Source organism: Schistocerca piceifrons, chromosome X, assembly GCF_021461385.2.
Source record: "Schistocerca piceifrons isolate TAMUIC-IGC-003096 chromosome X, iqSchPice1.1, whole genome shotgun sequence".
NCBI classification, from domain to species: domain Eukaryota; kingdom Metazoa; phylum Arthropoda; class Insecta; order Orthoptera; family Acrididae; genus Schistocerca; species Schistocerca piceifrons.
In genome coordinates, this window is record NC_060149.1 from 132373883 (window position 1) to 132392749 (window position 18867).

The following is an 18867-nucleotide window of genomic DNA, read 5'->3' on the forward strand; positions in this document are numbered from 1 at the left end:
ATATTCAATAGCTGTGTACTGTTATCATCATCTTATTGAATTAGTGTAAGTGACAAGCAGTTGATGATAATGATGTACATGGACCTAGATATCACCGTAACACCTGTAAAAAGTAGGTCCATTGTTACACCGTGTCTTTCAACTTTGATGCACCAACAGTTACATAGCACACAAAATGGTTATACAGTATTTTATATGCACTTGCTTATAAAATAATGATAACATTATCTGCCACAATCTGCTGCAATTTACTTGCTGAACAACTATCCTTCCCCTTCCACAAATTACATGCCACTGGCCCCCCCTTCCCCAGACACACACACTCATACACAGGGAGAGAGGGAAATACTTATTAAAACTTTAATTCAACTTTCCCAGAAATCCATTATTGTTATTTTTCATGGAGGGAATTTACAACCACAGTTCCACAAAGCAGTTGACAACTGTGGATACACAGCTTTAATTTGAATCTCACTGATTAAGTACGTTCTAATGTGGTCAACAACTGACCATTTAAAGGAGTCAAGCAGTCTAACTGAATTATAGACATTTTATAAAATACAAATTCTGCTACATATGTTTGAATACACATCATATAATAGTGAAAATGGTGATTACAACAACATTTATGCTGACACAAAGAAAACTGGCTGGAAAGCACATCAGTACCTCATCTTTTTTTCAAACGAAAAGTTGAAGACAAGTCTTTATTTAAGACACTACAAACACACGTGCTGCTGTTGTAGCCACTAACGACCACCAAAACCATAAGTGGTATGCATGCGGAAATGGTCATGCCAATACATAACCCACTTATGATTACAAAAGCAGAAATCATTACTGTCAATGCTGGAATTTAAAGCATTAAGTGGCTACAAAAAGCAATTAAGAACAAGAAATAGCACAAATCAGCAAATCCAAAAAAGTTAACTGAAAAAGCTGCAACTAAGTGAGAAGTCGAATTCAAAACGCGATGAAAAATATAAATACTTAAAAAGACAAGTTATGCCAGAATCATATTCGCAAAAACATGCATTAAGAACAAATTTAAAATATTTCTTCTTACTAGCAATGCATGCATACATCTTATAACACACAACATGCTCTAACTGAAAAGACAGTCTAAAGTTGATGGACTCGTGTATTATTGGGAAATATGTCCTGTTAATTACAGCGAATCTGTGCACAAGAATTTTCACCACAAAGACACTGGTGAAGCCAAATTAAATCCTCATAAAAAGAATATGTTCATGCCTGTGTTAAAAACTGAATACCACACAAATAACCAATACAGATGTTATCTTTTCAAAAATCAAATGCTAACAATGACAAACTCTGGGAATAGACTTCAGGAAGAAATGGGTTCTATAGTTATTATAGTAGTTTCGGGAAGATACAGTACTTTCTCTGATAAAAATTAAATTCATAACCTTCACAACAATGAAAAATAAGAGGATTATTACATAATATAAGAGTATCAATATTTTCATAAATTCTTTTAACTTTTTGTGAATCCAACACAGCTTAAATACAACAACACTCAAACACATGTAACTTGTAACTTCACATTATCTTCCTTCAGGCAATCATCAAACCAATTATGTGCAGAACAGAAACTTCTGGTGATGTTATTCATCATGACAAAATGGTTGTGCAATATTAAACATGGAGTCTATGACTCACTAGTTATTTCAACAAAAAATACTAAATCAGTTACTTTCTTTACTTCAGAGGTTGTGTAACTATTACACATAAGAGAGAGAGAAAATTGCAGTACAGCTATCAACCTGGTGCTGAAGAGGAAGTCTTGCATATAAATCTCCTTCACATGCTTCACACAATTCATTACTTACTATTATACTTTCATATGATATGTACTCAAAAAATATCTGAATATGTCAAAATGAGCAACTTTCAATGCATGTTTTACAAAATTTTCTTAACTAATGAGTTTCAGCTTCCTAGAAACAATGTCCTCCAAAAGAAGTGGTAATTTTAAATGAGTACCATTATCCATTAAAAATCATAAATAGAAAAAGTATTAACTACAGTAAAACAGAAACACAGCTCACTACAATAATTTAATTCCTGCTTTGTAAAAGTAAAAATTTAATAAAATGAATTATTTTATAAAAAATTACAAAGTACTTACCAGTGTTATCAGCTCCACGGGGGATAATGACATCTGCATACTTCTTTGTCTGAAAAAAGATAAAAGTACATTCATGAGAACAATAAACATACAAGTATATTAAAGTTACCATGTACAAGTTGAAAACAGTTGCATTATTAAGAAGAGATTATTTCAGTCTTAGAGTATATTCTGTCTTTATCATTTGAGATCAGTTAAAATGGGGTTCTAAATTGGGAATCAAATGTGGTTCTACACCTCACCTAGCAAATAGTTTTAACATGCCACCTGCCAAACCAGATGCTTAATTAACTTAAAAAAATACTAGAAAGCAATATTTGTCAGCAACTCTCTTTCAAGTTTACAGAAAAGTAAGTCAACAAGGAGAAAACCTCCTCTTTCTGTGGTAGAAAATCTAATAATTTAACATCTGAAAGGGTAATGTATATAAAGTATTTTTGTAGCACACCCACAGTAGGCAATCAGAAGAATATCTGCACGGGGCGAGGAGCAGGAAGAAGGTCCTTCCCCACACTCCCAGCTACCGATGATGCTTTACTGGTCACCCGAAAAATATTACTTTACTACTGAACTTCATTGTCAGCTCTGTACTGTTTCACTGTTCACCGGCCTGCTTTCCCATTTTCTTTAATTTTTCCATGTACTGCACTAGGGTGGAAAGTGCAAAAATCTACTGAAACATCCATGCAGACATATTTCATACATGGTACCAGTATTAGGGAACAATTTATACAGCAGCTGTTGATACCATGTACAACAAATGAAGAATTTGACCAATACTATTCCTCAAGTATCAGTTTGCTGAAATGATCCAACAATTTAATATATTTGTGTTGCTTGAATTTGATCAATTCAGTTACCATTATAGTCTGTCGGTAAAGTGAAGAGTGAGCGAGTGAGTCCACACTCTGCCAACCCAGCTACGTCACAAGGCGCTTTTACAGGCTGTTTCACAGCGTAGTACCGGCCCTGCCGCGGCGCGCGCTTTGAATCTGTGGCGACGCCACGTACAGATAGATAACATCTCGGCTGCGTTTATTTTTGTAAAAATGCAATAAGACCATAAGGAGTACAAAAAAAAAGATAGCTTCTTCCGAAACACAACATTATAGAGTAAATAATATTAACATAAGAACGGAAGTCAGGATTCTACTACAAACATAGAACCAAATGCCTGTTCATGTGAATGTATGTTCCTCCATTGCTATTCGTAAAACGAACCCCATATAATGTAATCAGTCTGTAGAATTTAAGGCTTGTTCTTACTTTGTTTTTCTACTAAAAGGTAGAAGTTTTCTTTGAAGGGCTGCATTGAAACTTAATAATTCTTGCAACACAAAGAGTGTTTAAAAAGTAAGCAGAAATTTATAATTTTGTGTGTTGCATTTGATGTGTCGGCAGCTGGGCCAACACCTTGTAGATCGAGATGGCTGAAAATGCACGCTAGACTAACGCAGACGGGCGTGAAGTACTGGAACAGGCTACGTAATTAATGCTATGAAGAAAAGTACGTAGCTGGATTAATACTTATCTTTAATCAATCATTGTGGTACATCGCTCTTGACTATTCACAGGAGACTTTAATTACAATCACTGTAAGGCTAATGGCGCCTTGCTAGTTCGTAGCCATTAACTTAGCTGAAGGCTATTCTGTCTCTCGGCTAATGAGAGAGAGAAGCTTCGTACATCTAGTCGCTAGCTAGGTCGTCCGTACAACTTGGGCGAGTGCTTGTTCGTATCACAAGACCTGCCTTGTGGTGGCGCTAGGTCTGCGATCACACAGTGGCGACACGCGGGTCCGACATGTACTAAATGGACCGCGGCCGATTTAAACTACCACCTAGCAAGTGTGGTGTCTGGCGGTGACACCACAGCATTAGTCCGATTTGCACTAACTTTTTGTCACTGTCTTCGTAAACATGCCTCAAAAGTATGTGTACAATGTTATCAATATTGGGTATTCACTCTGCTGTCAGCTGTCAGAAAGGTTACATGTGTTTTGGTAGCATGAACGTTTATTTGTTTTGTATAAAAATAAATTAGAGAATCTGTATTAAATTCTGTTATAAGAATGGAATAAAGTGTATGAAATTTTTAGAAATGTTAAATATTGCTTTTGGTGAGCCTCTTATGGGTACACCAAGGGCAGACAAGTGGTATAAACATTTCAAAGCAGGCCTTTAAGGACAGTGGTTTTACAATCACGGATTGTATCAAAAATGCACAGTTAAGAGACCTATAAACTAACCCGAAGGATCAGTTCCTAAAGTGTTTCGGGAATTAGAACAAGCACTGGTATAAGTGTATATTATGTAATGCAGAATATTCTGAAGAGGATTACATTGCTGTAGATTAACAAATAAAGATCTTACCAAAAAATAAAAATTAATATGCAAACGCACTTCGTATGTCAGGCTAAATTTACACTGCCTGCGATGCGATACGATGCAAGCCGAGTGGAGTGATGAAGCACTCAAATCGCGTGACAATGAGCAGGCTTGGTTTAACAGTGGCAACAGAGCGGTGCCCGTTTAGACTGCAGGCTAGGCCGAGCGATGTGATGCGGTGCAATGCGATTACTCCGCTGTGGTCGCAACAGAGTTTGCGTTTCACGCGAGTGTTTGGAGCGATTGCTTGTTTGCGCTTGCGTCGGACGTCGAAAGACTAATTAACAATGTGAGTGAACGCCCCGTGTTGTGGGACCAGAAAAATAAATATTACCAAAATAGGGATTTTGTTCGTCAAGCATGGGATGAAATAGCTGAAGATTGTGGAACAGACAGTAAGTACAAAAAAGTAAAATAAATAGCTACAAGACTCCAAGAAATAAGTAACACAAACAACTTTGTTTATTTTCTAATTTTAATTGTGTATAGATACTATTACAGTATTTTGATAATGAAATGACGGTCACAGTGGTTACAGTATTTGATAATTTCGACATGAAATATATTTGCATTAATGACTATTGACATACTTTTTGAAGGCCTCTCTGACACTCCTCGCTCTTCTTGAAGCACTACTGTTTGCTCCGTCATTTTGGAAGCATGCTGCTAAAGCACTGTGTTCTGTTATGCCCTGGTCAATAGACAATTGAAGGGAAATGTGAGGCCCATATTTATTGATTATTATATTGTACAAGACGCAGATGAACTGAATAATAATGTCTGCATGTTCTACAGAAGTTTCAATTCCATTTCGGAGAAGACGCCACCTGCTGGCCATAATTCCGAAAGTGTGTTCCACCACCGTTCTAGCCCTCGATAGCCTCCTGTTAAATAACCTCTCTTCCTCAGTCAGTAACAGTCCAGCGAAAGGGCGCATTTAAGTTTTCCAGTAATGAAAAGGCTTGATCTCCAACCAACACTAATGGGGCTTTTACTGAAGTACCTGGTAGTTCTTTCGGTGGAAGCCACTTTTCAGTTTCATTCAAAATATTATTGTACAAGTTACTTGCTCTAAATGTGCCACAATCTGATTGCTTGCCATAGCCTCCAATGTCAACTGCTATTAATCTGCAGTTAGCATCGGCTACAGCTAGTAAAGCAAGCAAAAAATATTTTTTGTAATTGTAATACATTGTCCAAGAATGAGGGGGACATTTAACCCGAACATGCTTACCATCAATGGCCCCCACACAATTCGGAAAACTCCAGTTGGTATACATGTGTTTTGCAGCGGTTTGAAGCAGTGGTATTGTAGGAGAAGGTAGGTGTACAGGGCTCAGAATTTCACATATTGTGGCGCATGTTTCATGCACACATTGTGCGACTATAGTTAGACCCATCCGAAACGACTGTGACAGTGCATGGAAAGACATCCCAACCAACAAATATCTGAAAAAGAATGAAATGAGCGTAATTGAAGGATGTGTAGGATCTCTGTAGGCTTTGCAGTTAATGTGCTAAGGACAAAAAATGTATTAAGTATAGAGTGTACTTAATTATTTACACATATTTTCACGTCTATATTTTCAGGCGAGGTACTGAAGTATAAATGGAAGAACCTACGTGACACTTCCCGCTCTGAAGTCAATCCAATTGGCTGTGGTACGAGCTAATGACCTTCCTGACTGACATAATGACACCACGGAAGACGAAGACTAATGTTCATCACAGTAAAAGAACAGCAGCGCAACATGACAATGCACACGACGACGTACCATTTTCACCAGCTTTTACAGAGAGAGAGAGAGAGAGAGAGAGAGAGAGAGAGAGAGAGAGAGAGAGAGTGTGTGTGTATCACCTGATGAAACCAACCAAGTCAGCTCTTCAAGACTGTCTGTAAGTTCAGAGGGTAGTGTTTCGATGCCTCCTCCCTCACCCATCCTACACACAAACCAAAACAAGAGATCCGAAATCGACAAACTCTGAGTTGCTAAATATAGAGAAGCAAAAGTTGAAGCTAATTGAGCGACAAATGTAGAAATCAGAAACGCAAGATGACAGCTATCATTTTGTAATGAGTTTGCTGCCAGCAATGCGAAAACTATCACCAGCAGCTCAGTTGAGAGCCAGGATAAAAATTCAGCAGGTTCTTTTGGAAGAACTGGAACAATCAACCAATTCCATGGCACATTCGTTGATGTCACCCTATGCACCTGAAAATCCAGTTGAAATCTTAATTGCTGGAAATCTGCAGAATGAAATAGTCATTTCTGAAATTCAACCTGATGACATTGTTATTTCAAGCCACCAAGATTCTGAAAACTTTGATACTTAAGTGAGTGAACTGTGATGTATTTTACTTCTCACTGTCAACTACGTCAAAATTTATTAAAAGGAAGTTTGAATCTATCACAATTTGTAAATTTTTCATAATAAAATGATTGCTGTAAACTTAATATTGAGTACTTACCTGATGGTGATCATAACTTTCTCTTCAGGGGTAATAGCCATTCAGAAATTTGTGTTTTGCTTCTGTAATCTATTTGAAACAGACGACACTATATAATCAAATGTCTCTGTACTCATTCTGAAATAACTCCAAAATTTATCGTCATCTTTTCTCAAGTCACTGCACAAATGATGAAATTCTCCTAAAGCCCTCCTCTCCTTGTAGATTTCATGCACCCATTCACGACTGCATTGAATTCTCAGAGCACTGTTTTTTAATAAAAAAGAATTTACTGGGTTGAGGAAACATGACATCGTGCCGAGACTGCTCAATTGCTGAGCAGATCGCACGCGCAATGTGAACGCTCCATCGCATTGCATCGCTTTGGCCATTATGCGCCGCGTCGCGTCGCAGGCAGTGTAAACGTACACTCAAGCTTTTTGCTTAGAAGTCCACAATCTGTGTACATTTTTCGAAGGAAATTTCACCAGTGTTTATAATAGCTAGTGCGCACATGTTTTGAGCAATATGTCTTAGAATCAGGTGAATAGTGACAGAGAGAGAGAGAGAGAGAGAGAGATTTAGTGTTCCATAAGCATCAAAGGTTTTACGTGATTTTGAAACTGTCTACAACGATGGATTTCCTCCCAAAATTATTAGTTTTCCTTCATGGTGATTCCAGTAAACCATGCGGCTTATTTTTGCGTTCCTTTCTTATGCGTCCTATTGGGTAATGCTGACGTTTGCATAAATTGAAGCCCTTTGATTGGGACTGTTAATATTAGCCAAAAGTTCTTTTTGGGTCGCCTCTTCAATACACGCTGTAATAATATTAGAGGCGATCGAACGCTCGTTACTCAACAAATACCTCCTCTTCTTAGTATTCTACTCATTTTCTTGCAATGCTAGACTATTATCCATCACTTCTGGTTATCGAAGTATATCAGTAAGTACACAAAGTTAACTCTGACACAGGCAACTAAGATCCCACGAACTGAAACGACGTATATCACTGCACGGCAATCTACACCGCTAGACAGATAACAGGCAACAGATTTTGGGTGCCCCTGTAGTCCGGTGGCAGCGTTCTTCCGGGAAAATGCCACTTCCCCCACCAAAAGCGCTGCTCGCTCTTGAGTTTACAGACAGACTATACAATGTTGGCATAATCACATTCATGAAAATATTTTTAGAATGGAGCATACTATTCTGCTCTAGAGCACCTCACACTGTGAAAGCAACTTGATGCTGCATTCATATAACGCACTTTCATTTAAGCAGTACACATCATTGACCCTTTTTCCAATAAAGCTATCTTAGAATTAAAACTACATGGAAAATGTGTTTAGAAAAGGAACAAATGCCTAATCAACAATACAGAAATGGGATAAAAAATTAGTAACTGGCTGTAAAAGCTATGAAGATTTAACACCTGTACAAGGTTTTAGAAAATTTCAACAGCGTTGTCTAGAAAGGTACCTCTATGAAAGAACACAAGCCAAAGTATTTGAAACTGCAATACACTTGTATTACTTTGCACTGAAGACATTCTGGAAGTTAAGGAATAAAGCATGCACCTGAGTGCCATTATCTACTGCCCTTTGGTTCTTGCAAATGAAAAGAGCATGCTGGGTTTCACAAGTATACCAATTCACCTTGTTAACTGACGTTAGGCAGATTATGAAGGATGTGATATGCATTATACATGCAGAAATGAAGAGGAAGGCAGACTGAAAAGAGGTATGGCGTACTGCTGCAAGCCAACCTTATGGTTGAAAACACACACACACACACACACACACACACACACACACACACACACAGAGCGAGAGCACGCATGAGAGAGAGAGAGAGAGAGAGAGAGAGAGAGAGAGAGAGGAGGGGGGGGGGGGATAGTTATAAGTACACTGGTGTTACGGATAGCTAGAGACAAGAATACATGTGTATAATTGTCTAGTTTGTATGTACAAAGTACACACCAATCAATGAAATTCTGGCAGCTTTATCTCAAATTCATGCCAAATGAAATTTTTCTGAGGTAATGTCAAATACAAGGTACTAAACATACTGTATAAATACGAATCCCTCTCCAGCCACCACCACTTGGAGTAATGTCTATCCTTGCTATGTGGACATGAGCAACAAAATTAAAGGTTACTGATTGACTGTGTGATAATTTCCTTGAACATCAGTAATTAGGTCAAAAATAACTTCTCAGTGAAGTATGGACACCCCAGTTCTTATTTTTTGTATGTATTGACCCAACTGTAGCTCACTTGCAAATCTATTGTGCAGCCATTCACACATTGAAGAGAGCACAAGTGAAAAAAAATTAGCAGATAAATATTAAATGTTTCATTCAACTAGAATGACGCACAAATAATCCAGATGTTTTCAATAAGGCAACACATCAAATCAGTTATGTTGACTTAGTGTGACAAGATCATGCATCTGACAACATGTTCAATGACTAGAGAGAGAGAGAGAGAGAGAGAGAGAGAGAGAGAGAGAGAGAGAGAGAGAGAGAGAGAATAATTGGGGTATAGGAGACAGGATGGTCACTTCACTGAAGTAACTTCAACTTGGGCCAGCCCGACTTCACTGTGAAATGATAAATAATATGGCGAATATGATGGAATTCACTTAGAACATTACATGAAATGCAATAAAACTCCAAAAAGAGAGCTTTATTTCACTCTTTACAAACCATGTATTAATTTCAAGCCAAGGTTGACCATAACTTAGAAAACTGTAACACAGCTGCTAAGTAGTTCTTTGATAGTCAGTGTCATATCAAAACATGTTGGAAGAGGATATGTTTTCTCATCATATCTTAGTTCACCTCCCATTAACACCAACAGAGCATTTGCTGGTTATTCTGTAGCAACTTGTCCACTGACCAGTTGTGTAAATGGAATCAAGTAGTTATAAACATGATTTCAGCAGTATTCAGTGTCCAGACACAGTGGGCATCTCTCTCTCTCTCTCTCTCTCTCTCTCTCTCACACACACACACACACACACACACACACACACCAGGCATAAGTATCTGACTAACACGAATTAGCTGAATGGAATACATCAAGTGTATCAATAAATGAACACAAAAATAGAATTTTTTTTTTTGCTTACAGGGGAACAAAATTCTTCAAATGCAGGTTTCACGAAATTCATGTACTGATTCAACACCTGTTCCAAATCTCTTCCTCGTTCATTGATGTCTCTTGGCACTGTAAAAAAACATGTACATAAAAGTTTTATTATGTAATAAACAGTAATGATTAATATAAGCAATAGAAAGAAAATTGGTTTCCATGCGTATCAGATAGCAATTTAATACAGTTATGTTGTAACGAACTACCAATGGCATAATTTTGTGAAATAAGCCAATCTAAAAATGAAATTATTTTATATACTGCCAGCCAGAAAAAAGCTACCTCCAGCTCTAATTTACTCCATTTCTCTCATATCTGTACAACATCATTAATGCAACACAATGGGGAGAAAAATAATTATCAGTGTTCTCTCTAAGATAATTTTTCACACACATTTTGCAGCATGGAACACTGGAAACATATTTGCATCGACATTCACACCTTGATAACCCTTCACTCTGCAAATATTGTCATCAAAAACAGTTCAACTCTGTAGCATCAGAATACAGATGACTAGGTTGCTTGTCACAGACATCAGCCTCATTTGTTTATTTTATAGCAATTTTCCTCTCATCTTCCACAAGTTATGGGTGAATGAGACATACTGACCACCTCAGTTTGCATGTGCCTTTTTTTTATTATTATTCACTTTTTCATCACCTGGCTGGGTGACAACTGACTAACAGGTTCTTTGTGGCCCATAACTACTGCAACAATTGTTTTGCTTACCTGAATGCCATTAGAGGAAAAGCGCAGGGGGAGGGGGGGGGGGGGGGGTGAATACACTACACCAGTTTTGTTAAGAATAGGTGATGAAGATGCTACCTTTGTCCTGCACTAATTTAGTGACATCATATGAAAAGCAACGAATATCTGGTTTTGTAAGCTTGGAATATGGCAGCTTCCAAAAATGATTACAGCCTTTTGCTTCTGTACTGTTTCTTTTGATCTTATGTGAAGTATAATACACAGTCAACTGTCAATAGAGCATTGCCAAATCAAGAAAAGTATACACACATTCTTGCGCAAGACACATGTGACTGTGCTAAAACAGAATGCCTAAAAGTAACTGCAGAGCAGAGGAAATTTAGGAATGGAATGATGTGTGGTTTTTTTTTTTTTTTTTAAAAAAATTACAGTTCAAGCAAAGTCTTTCGCTTGTCTAGCTACCAAAAATAAAGTTAGTCACAGATGTCATTACTTAGAACACTATTTCCTGCCCATATGTCTCAACTGACCAACTACAGGGATGCACATGTGATGTCAGGAAGGAGCTGACAGTCTGTGCAATAAACTGCCTTGGAGGGGTACAAAAAGGAAATTCACAGGTACTGTGTGTAAATAATGTAAATACGAAATGTAAATAGGAAAATTTTATAAAACCATCAATGAAGTCGACACTCACTGAACAGTTTGACCATCCACGTCAGGAGAAAAAGTGCTGTCACTTAACAACATGATACTGAGGAAGTCAAAAAATCTGTAAGACTGTTATCTCTGAAAGGAAATGTATGCAGTGCAATATTAGAAAGTGGCACGTCACTAGGCTCACACTGATTACAACTCAGATAAAAATTATATGATCTACACAAACAGAGCAGAGACAGAAAACAGTTTAAATTAAGAGGAAACTTAATACTGCAGAAACTTAGAAGGGATGGATGGAGAGAAGCAATACAAAATATAATAAATTTTCCCCTAGCCTGTACAATAAATCATTTAGCACTTATGTCACCTTATTGTTTGCAACTGAAAAACTGACAGGGGAAAAGACTGTAAAAAATACAGTGCGAGGCAAACTAAGAGAGACTAGATATAAGTGTAAGAAACAATCAGAGAATAAACAGGAAAGTAGATACAGCATTTAATATCAACTTTCCTACTTGTGTGTAGAAACTTCCTGGCAGATTAAAACTGTGTGCCGGACCGAGACTCGAACTCGGGACCTTTGCCTTTCGCGGGCAAGTGATCTACCAACTGAGCTCCCCAAGTACGACTCACTACCTGTCCTCACAATTTTACTTCCGCTAGTACCTCATCTCCTGCCTCGTAATCTGCCAGGAAGTTTCAAAATCAGCGCACACACTGCCTGCAGAGTGAAAATTTCATTCTGGAAACATCCCCCAGGCTGTGGCTAAGCCATGTCTCTGCAATATCCTTTCTTCCAGTAGTGCTGTGAAGTTTGGAAGATAGGAGACGAGGTACTGGCGGAAGTAAAATTGTGAGGACGGGTCGTGAGTCGTACTTGCATAGCTCAGTTGGTAGAGCACTTGCCCGCGAAAGGCAAAGGTCCCGAGTTCGAGTCTCGGCCTGGCACACAGTTTTAATCTACCAGGAAGTTTCAAAATCAGTGCACACTACGTTGCAGGATGAAAATTTCATTCATACTTGTATGTAATTTTTCAAAGACGAAGCCATATCAGAAATAAAAATTTCAGAAGAGCAAATCTCGGGACCCCACATGCATGTGCAACCACATTACATTTTAATCAGCTACTCACCTCTACGAGCCAATCTAGTGTCTGAGTCCGTGTCAACAAACAATTTCATGTGAAATAATTCTCGAATTTCAGGAAAATAAAATACAAGGATTCCTTCAAACAAAACTACATCTGCAGGGTATATAGTGATGAATTTATCTTCACATCTGTAAAAAGAAAGGACAAAGGTGACAGAAACCACATAAAAAAGAAATAAAAAGTAGCAATTGATGTCAAGTTGAATGAGGAAAGGTGGGAATGAGTGGTGCTAGGACAGGACTAGAACAAATGAACTGAATCATCATTTCATTATCTACATCTCTCTAGAGTGTAGCATCTAAAGCTGTTCTGTTATTTCATTTCTGGAAAGTTTGTTTACAACTCTCTGCTTGCTTTTGCCTTTTGGAGTTTTTTTAATTATCTTTTAAAACATAGGAACAGTACAAGTGATGCATAAACATATCCAACAATTTTATTTTTTAGGTCATGTTGACCCCTATAAATGCCAAAGACAGTTTTGTGGTAATTTGACTGCTGCCCTTCTGATACCAGCATTATTTCCTACAGGCTTGAGAGTTTCAATCCAGGGTTTTTTTCATAATGGCATTGCTTTTTTTCTTCACTGTTTTTGCTATAACAACACAATTTTATTAGATTCTATCTAAGCAAATGTGTTCTGCCTCCACAAGATTCTCTCCAAGTGCACACAGTTTTGCACATTTGTCAGTTCCAAGCTGCACAGAAATGTCATAAGTACACGATTTAACAATACTTTTAGAGTCTTGTCATTTCTTATGAATAGTTTTGAATCATCCCATTAAAATTTTTACTAGTTGATCACTGGTTGTTGTGGAGCTTACAGCCAAAAGCATGTGTATTTAGCTCTCAGGTGAGAAGACTCAGACAAATACAAAACAAGAGTGGAAACAACAAAACACACCAAAATATTCTCTTTTGTGTGTATTGCTCTATGAATGAAAACATTGTTGTCCATTATTTTTATGTAGTCTGATGTTTCATTGTTCCATGCTTCACTTGAAGAACTGTTATGTCCATCATGACCTCACCCCTTACCTGTGCATCCCCCCCCCCCCTGGCACCACACCAGCTTATGCTCCCTCTCCCCTCTCGCAATGTTCCCTTATTCCCTTAGCTTATGCCCCCCCCTTTCACACCCTCCCTTGCCTGTACCACCCCTCTCGCCTATACCCCAACTCGATCCTCATCTAAGACTCCTGTCACCTAAGCCCCCATCTCCCATAGCCCACCGCCCTCTCACCTAAGACCCCCCCCCTTTTTTTGACAAATCCCCCTCCTCCCTAAGCCACCCCTCGCCTAGGCCCCCCTCGCCAATGCACAACTGCCCCTCACTTACTCCCCTTAATAGCATATGATTGTATACTACGTAACTGGAATCGGAATTGTCTTTCGTGTGGGGCACAGGTGAGGGATGGGGGTATGGGTGAGGTGTGAAGGCACAGGTGATGGGGGTGTATCCACAAATTGGTTGTGGGTGCTGACAAATCACGGAAATTGGTTAGGGTAAACAGACTAGTGGGGGATGTGTGGCAGTCAAGGAGGTGCAGATTAGGAAGACATAGATAAGGGTTGTACCCGTGGGAGGGGAGCTGTCGATGTATGAAAGTGGGGGAGGGGGTGGGGGAGAAGGGAGGAAGGATGTGGTCCTAGTCATGGGAGGAGCCCCTGACAAGGGTATGGGGGCTCAGACAATGGAGGAGACTTCATTGTGGTACGGATACCCAAATGTTGTTGTAAGGGAATACCATCTAGGTTGGGGAGCCATGGACATTGTTGAAGCTCTGTATCAGGATCGTACGGGAATCCTTTTCCCTGCTGCTTGCCGTCACCTGCACTTCAGGATTAAATGAAATCAAGACGTGATTTTTCCCCCATATTTGGCCTGTACACTACTTACTTAACATAGTAATCATCGAGTATTTTTGCAAGTTTCATGTTGAATAACGCCATAGTGCTGTGCTTTTGGCTGTACTTTTCAAGCTAAGAAGTGAGGGAAACTTTATAGGCTTCATTCTGACGGACAGGCAGTAAGAAGGATAATCTGACTGATGAAAATCAGCAGAGCATAATGGCAACCTACAAAAGAAGCTCGATCACATGAAGTAAGTACAATTTTCATGCACTGAAGTAAATTAAGAGAGTTAAGATTCAATGACAAGTATGTCACATAGCAAAGACCTGCAGTGTTTTAACACGAAAAAATTTATGATAATATCTGCTGCATAATGTTGAGAGATTAAATTCTTGAAGTATCAATGCTTTTATTGATGGTTGTTTGAAACACATGTAAATATACAAAAAATATGACATAACTGAGCCAACAAAACAGATTCTCATTTCCATTTGTAGCTATGTGCAATTCCTAAAGCATGCTTTTCCCATTTGTCCGCAATGTGTTTAGTGTATCCCTGCAGCAGACAAAGATTTGAAAGAAGACATGGAAAACATAGAGCATGAAAATGTAAAAGGAGTAAGATAGATGACTTGTTTAACTTCTTGATATTTTACAGCTCTTCCTATACTACAGTACACAACTTCAAATGCAAATATTAGGTACAATATACATGTAAAACGTTGTTATACATGTAACATAATAAAAATTAAATCCCAAGGAATGAATGTGCATTATAAGGAAATGTTAAAAAAAAAATTATGAACAGTAAAGAAATTTTTGCATGTTAACTGACAATTCATGTAACAAGATTAGCTAATAGTAATTTTACTGTACATGGATGGTGTCTGTGCTTTCAGACATGCATGTTCGAAATAACATACATCACTGATTCGATCAGCAGCTGTATGCAATATATGACGAAAGAAATATCCTACATTTAGTTGACTGGGGCACTGAACAAACACTATGGTGACAGATGAAAATTTGTGCTAGACCAGGACACTGAGCAAACCCAATGGCTACAGATAAAAATTTGTGCAGGACCGGGAGTCAAACCCAGATTTCCTGCTTTATTCGAGTGGTCGTCTTAACCGCCTTGGCTATTCGAGCACACCCAACATGCGACACTACAGAGTGGTGCCCTATCCATTAATCCACTTGCTCACAACCTAACTGTATACTCACAAGGGTTCAGATACTGTTGTGCATACAGTTCAGCAGCAAGCAAGTGGATTAATGGATAGGGGGCACTACTCTGTAGAACAGACACTGTCCATATCTATATACTACTACATAAAGACAAGGCATAATTTAACGATATTACCAAAAATCTCTAAAAGTGCTCAACCGATTTCCTTCAAATTTTTACACAATACTCAAATAAATGTTTGGACAGACATAGGGTATGCGTTTTTTAATAAATTTGGTATCCCAATATACATATATATAAAATCTACACTTCTAAATGAAGACAACTCCTACTTTAATGTTGTTACCAAGAGCAATTTACATCTAATTTTTACATATTATAATAAAGATTTGGATGGACACAGCCTACAGTGTTTTTTATACACACAGTATATAAATATCTGTATGTTATATGAAGAGGAAACACTGTTAGTAAAAATCTCAAACAATCTTGACCAGTTTACTTCACATTTTCACACAGTACTCTAATAAACTATTGGACAAGCACAGGCTGTACATTTTAAACATATATAGATATATCTATACTACAATATAAAGACAAGGCATTGTTTAACATTGTTACAAAAAAATGTTGAAAAGTGCCAGACTGATAACTTTAAATTTTTACATGCTACTTAACTCAATATTCAGATGAACAGAGGCTACACATTTTTCAATATATATTGTTTAACATAACATAGGCGGAGGAAAGGATGTTTGCAAAAATCTCAAAATGTTCTTTACCTATTTACTTCAAATTTTCACATGATACTCTAATAAAATTTGGACGGCCATACACTGTATCTACTAGAATAAATATATATATATATATATATGGGGAAACATTCCACGTGGGAAAAATATTAGAATATACTGTTAACATTGTTAACATTTAAATAAATCAGACAAGAACTTTTCAAAATTTTTGGTAACACATTTTTATTCCCTATATACTAAAAAAATATGTAGCCTGTATCCGTCTGAACATTTTTGCAGTAGTGTGTAAAAATTTATAGTGAATCTGTCAAGAACATCAAGGATTTTGTTAACAACGTTTCTTGTTACATAGTATAAATATATTGATGTACCACATATATATTAAAAGATGCCCATGTGCACCCGAACATTTATTAGTTTTGTGTAAAAATTTGATTTCATAATGTGAACCAGTTCTGGACCAATTCAGGATTATTGCAGATATGAAAAATATTTTACTAATCTCTTCTAAATATAAAAATACTAATTTAAACCAACCTTGAATTAGTTTTGTAGTCATATTCTGGTATTTCACACTTCTTTCCAGCCAGTATATCACGCAGAGTTTGCAAGATCAAGTCATTGTCGAAAGCATCTTAAAAAAAGAAAGCACATATTAGTGCAGTAACAACAAAATGAATCAGGTTATTTCTTACAAAAAGTTCATCTTATCATAATTTGTAAATGTAAATACCTGGATGATCAAAATTGTACAAGCCCTTCTGAGCCTTTGTCTTTTCCTCTGCTGTTAAAATTCGGTAAAAGCTATCTTGGCTGATAGTGACAACCTGTCGTTGCTTCTGGTCCATATCAACCTGCCCCAACTTCTCCATGATCCTTTTACACACTGTAGACTAAAAATTTTCAAAATTGTATAGAAAACAACACAAACTAACACACAATCTCCCTCAATAATAATAATAATAATAATAATAATAATAATAACAATAATAATCTGACAAAAATTAAACAAAAATTATGAACTATAAAGTAAAGTAGCACTTAGCCTGATTGGAACACTAAACTGCATTACTAGTCATGGTCATTGTGGACATGGCATGCACTTGTGATCTTTGATCTACCTTACCCAGTCAGTTACACAGTTTAACATGCACTCTCTGAACTATGTTGCAAAAGAGCATTTTTCACAGAAACAAACATTGCTAGAGGTGGAAAAAAAGGTAAGTGTCAGATAAAAAATCCTAGAACTGACTATGGTCAAACCTCAGACATTTGGGTCCATTGCCTGGCACTTACTAATGAGCCACCAAGCTAACTATACTCAGGTATATTAGTGGCTAAAACCACAGGAAAAAAACAACATATGAGAAGAATTAATGATACTGAGTATCTAGCTCACAATAAGAAAATATCTGCAGGTGACACAAATTGCAAATTAAATTAAATGTGCACGCAGATTTAAAGAATGGCATTAGCAGAGGCATCCTTGGCAGTATGGACATTGTTATGACAATGTGGTGACAATTTTAATACAGAGGACTGTTGAAAATAATGTGGAGGATATGTTGGGTAATTACCAGACTGGATTCTGAAGAAGATTATGAGCAAGAAAGGTGATGCTGGCACTGAGACTACTTATCGAGAAGAAAAGACAAATGAATAAGCCAACCTATTTTGCTTTTGCGGAATGGTAAATAACATTTTATAATGTTCAAGGTACTGAATAATGTGAGTTTAAAAACACAAGTTATACTCAGCTTCTACAAGAACAAATTGGTTTTGATTAGGAGTTGTCATAAAGAAGAATCAGAAAGAATTAATGTATGACACTGGTCGCTACAGACAAAGTTTGCTATATAACAGAGAGAGAAAGAGATATATATATATTCAGTGAATACAGGAGAGATTAGATCACTCAGGAAGCACATCCAAAAAAGCAGAAGTAAAGTTGAAGAGCGCATTTTAAGACATATCATCACTGAAACAATCTTTCAAGGAGCTATTAAAGTGGAAGGAATCATCAGGGACAATCAACGATATCATATATGCAGCAGGTTGTGATGACATGGGGTGTGCAGATATGAAGAGTTTAGTAATCCCTCTGGATGTGTAAATGGAAGACATGCACATACTGATGTGTGTAACATTTCCCATGTCCAGAGAGGACAGCAGGGGTGGGAAAGCTGATGATCCCAAGCCGGTCACATGAATATCCATAACAGGCAAATATAAGGCTGCCCATTGGTGGACTCGCTCTCAGTTGCTGTTATCTGACTTTATACGCAAATTACAACAGGTGCTGCTGTTTACCTGGACAACTTAGACTTGTGTCAGACAGTGTGTTGGCTGATGAGCACATAGTTACCACCAACATGTATTCGTGCATAATGAATTAGCAGTGCTTGG

The 18867-nt window shown here is 37.5% G+C and overlaps 1 protein-coding gene across 3 annotated transcripts in view; it reads right to left on the minus strand.

Annotated features, from left to right (window-relative positions):
- The window catches only part of LOC124721674 (uridine-cytidine kinase), a 125589-nt gene that overhangs the window by 82879 nt on the left and 23843 nt on the right, over positions 1-18867 (minus strand). For all 3 annotated transcript variants that reach the window (XM_047246746.1, XM_047246748.1, XM_047246747.1), the window contains exons 2-6: positions 17195-17354; positions 16999-17095; positions 12645-12790; positions 10121-10218; positions 2153-2201 (exon numbers count right to left, since the gene is read on the minus strand). In XM_047246746.1, the coding sequence (XP_047102702.1) occupies positions 2153-2201; positions 10121-10218; positions 12645-12790; positions 16999-17095; positions 17195-17354 (550 nt within the window). The remainder of the gene's footprint in view (positions 1-2152; positions 2202-10120; positions 10219-12644; positions 12791-16998; positions 17096-17194; positions 17355-18867) is intronic.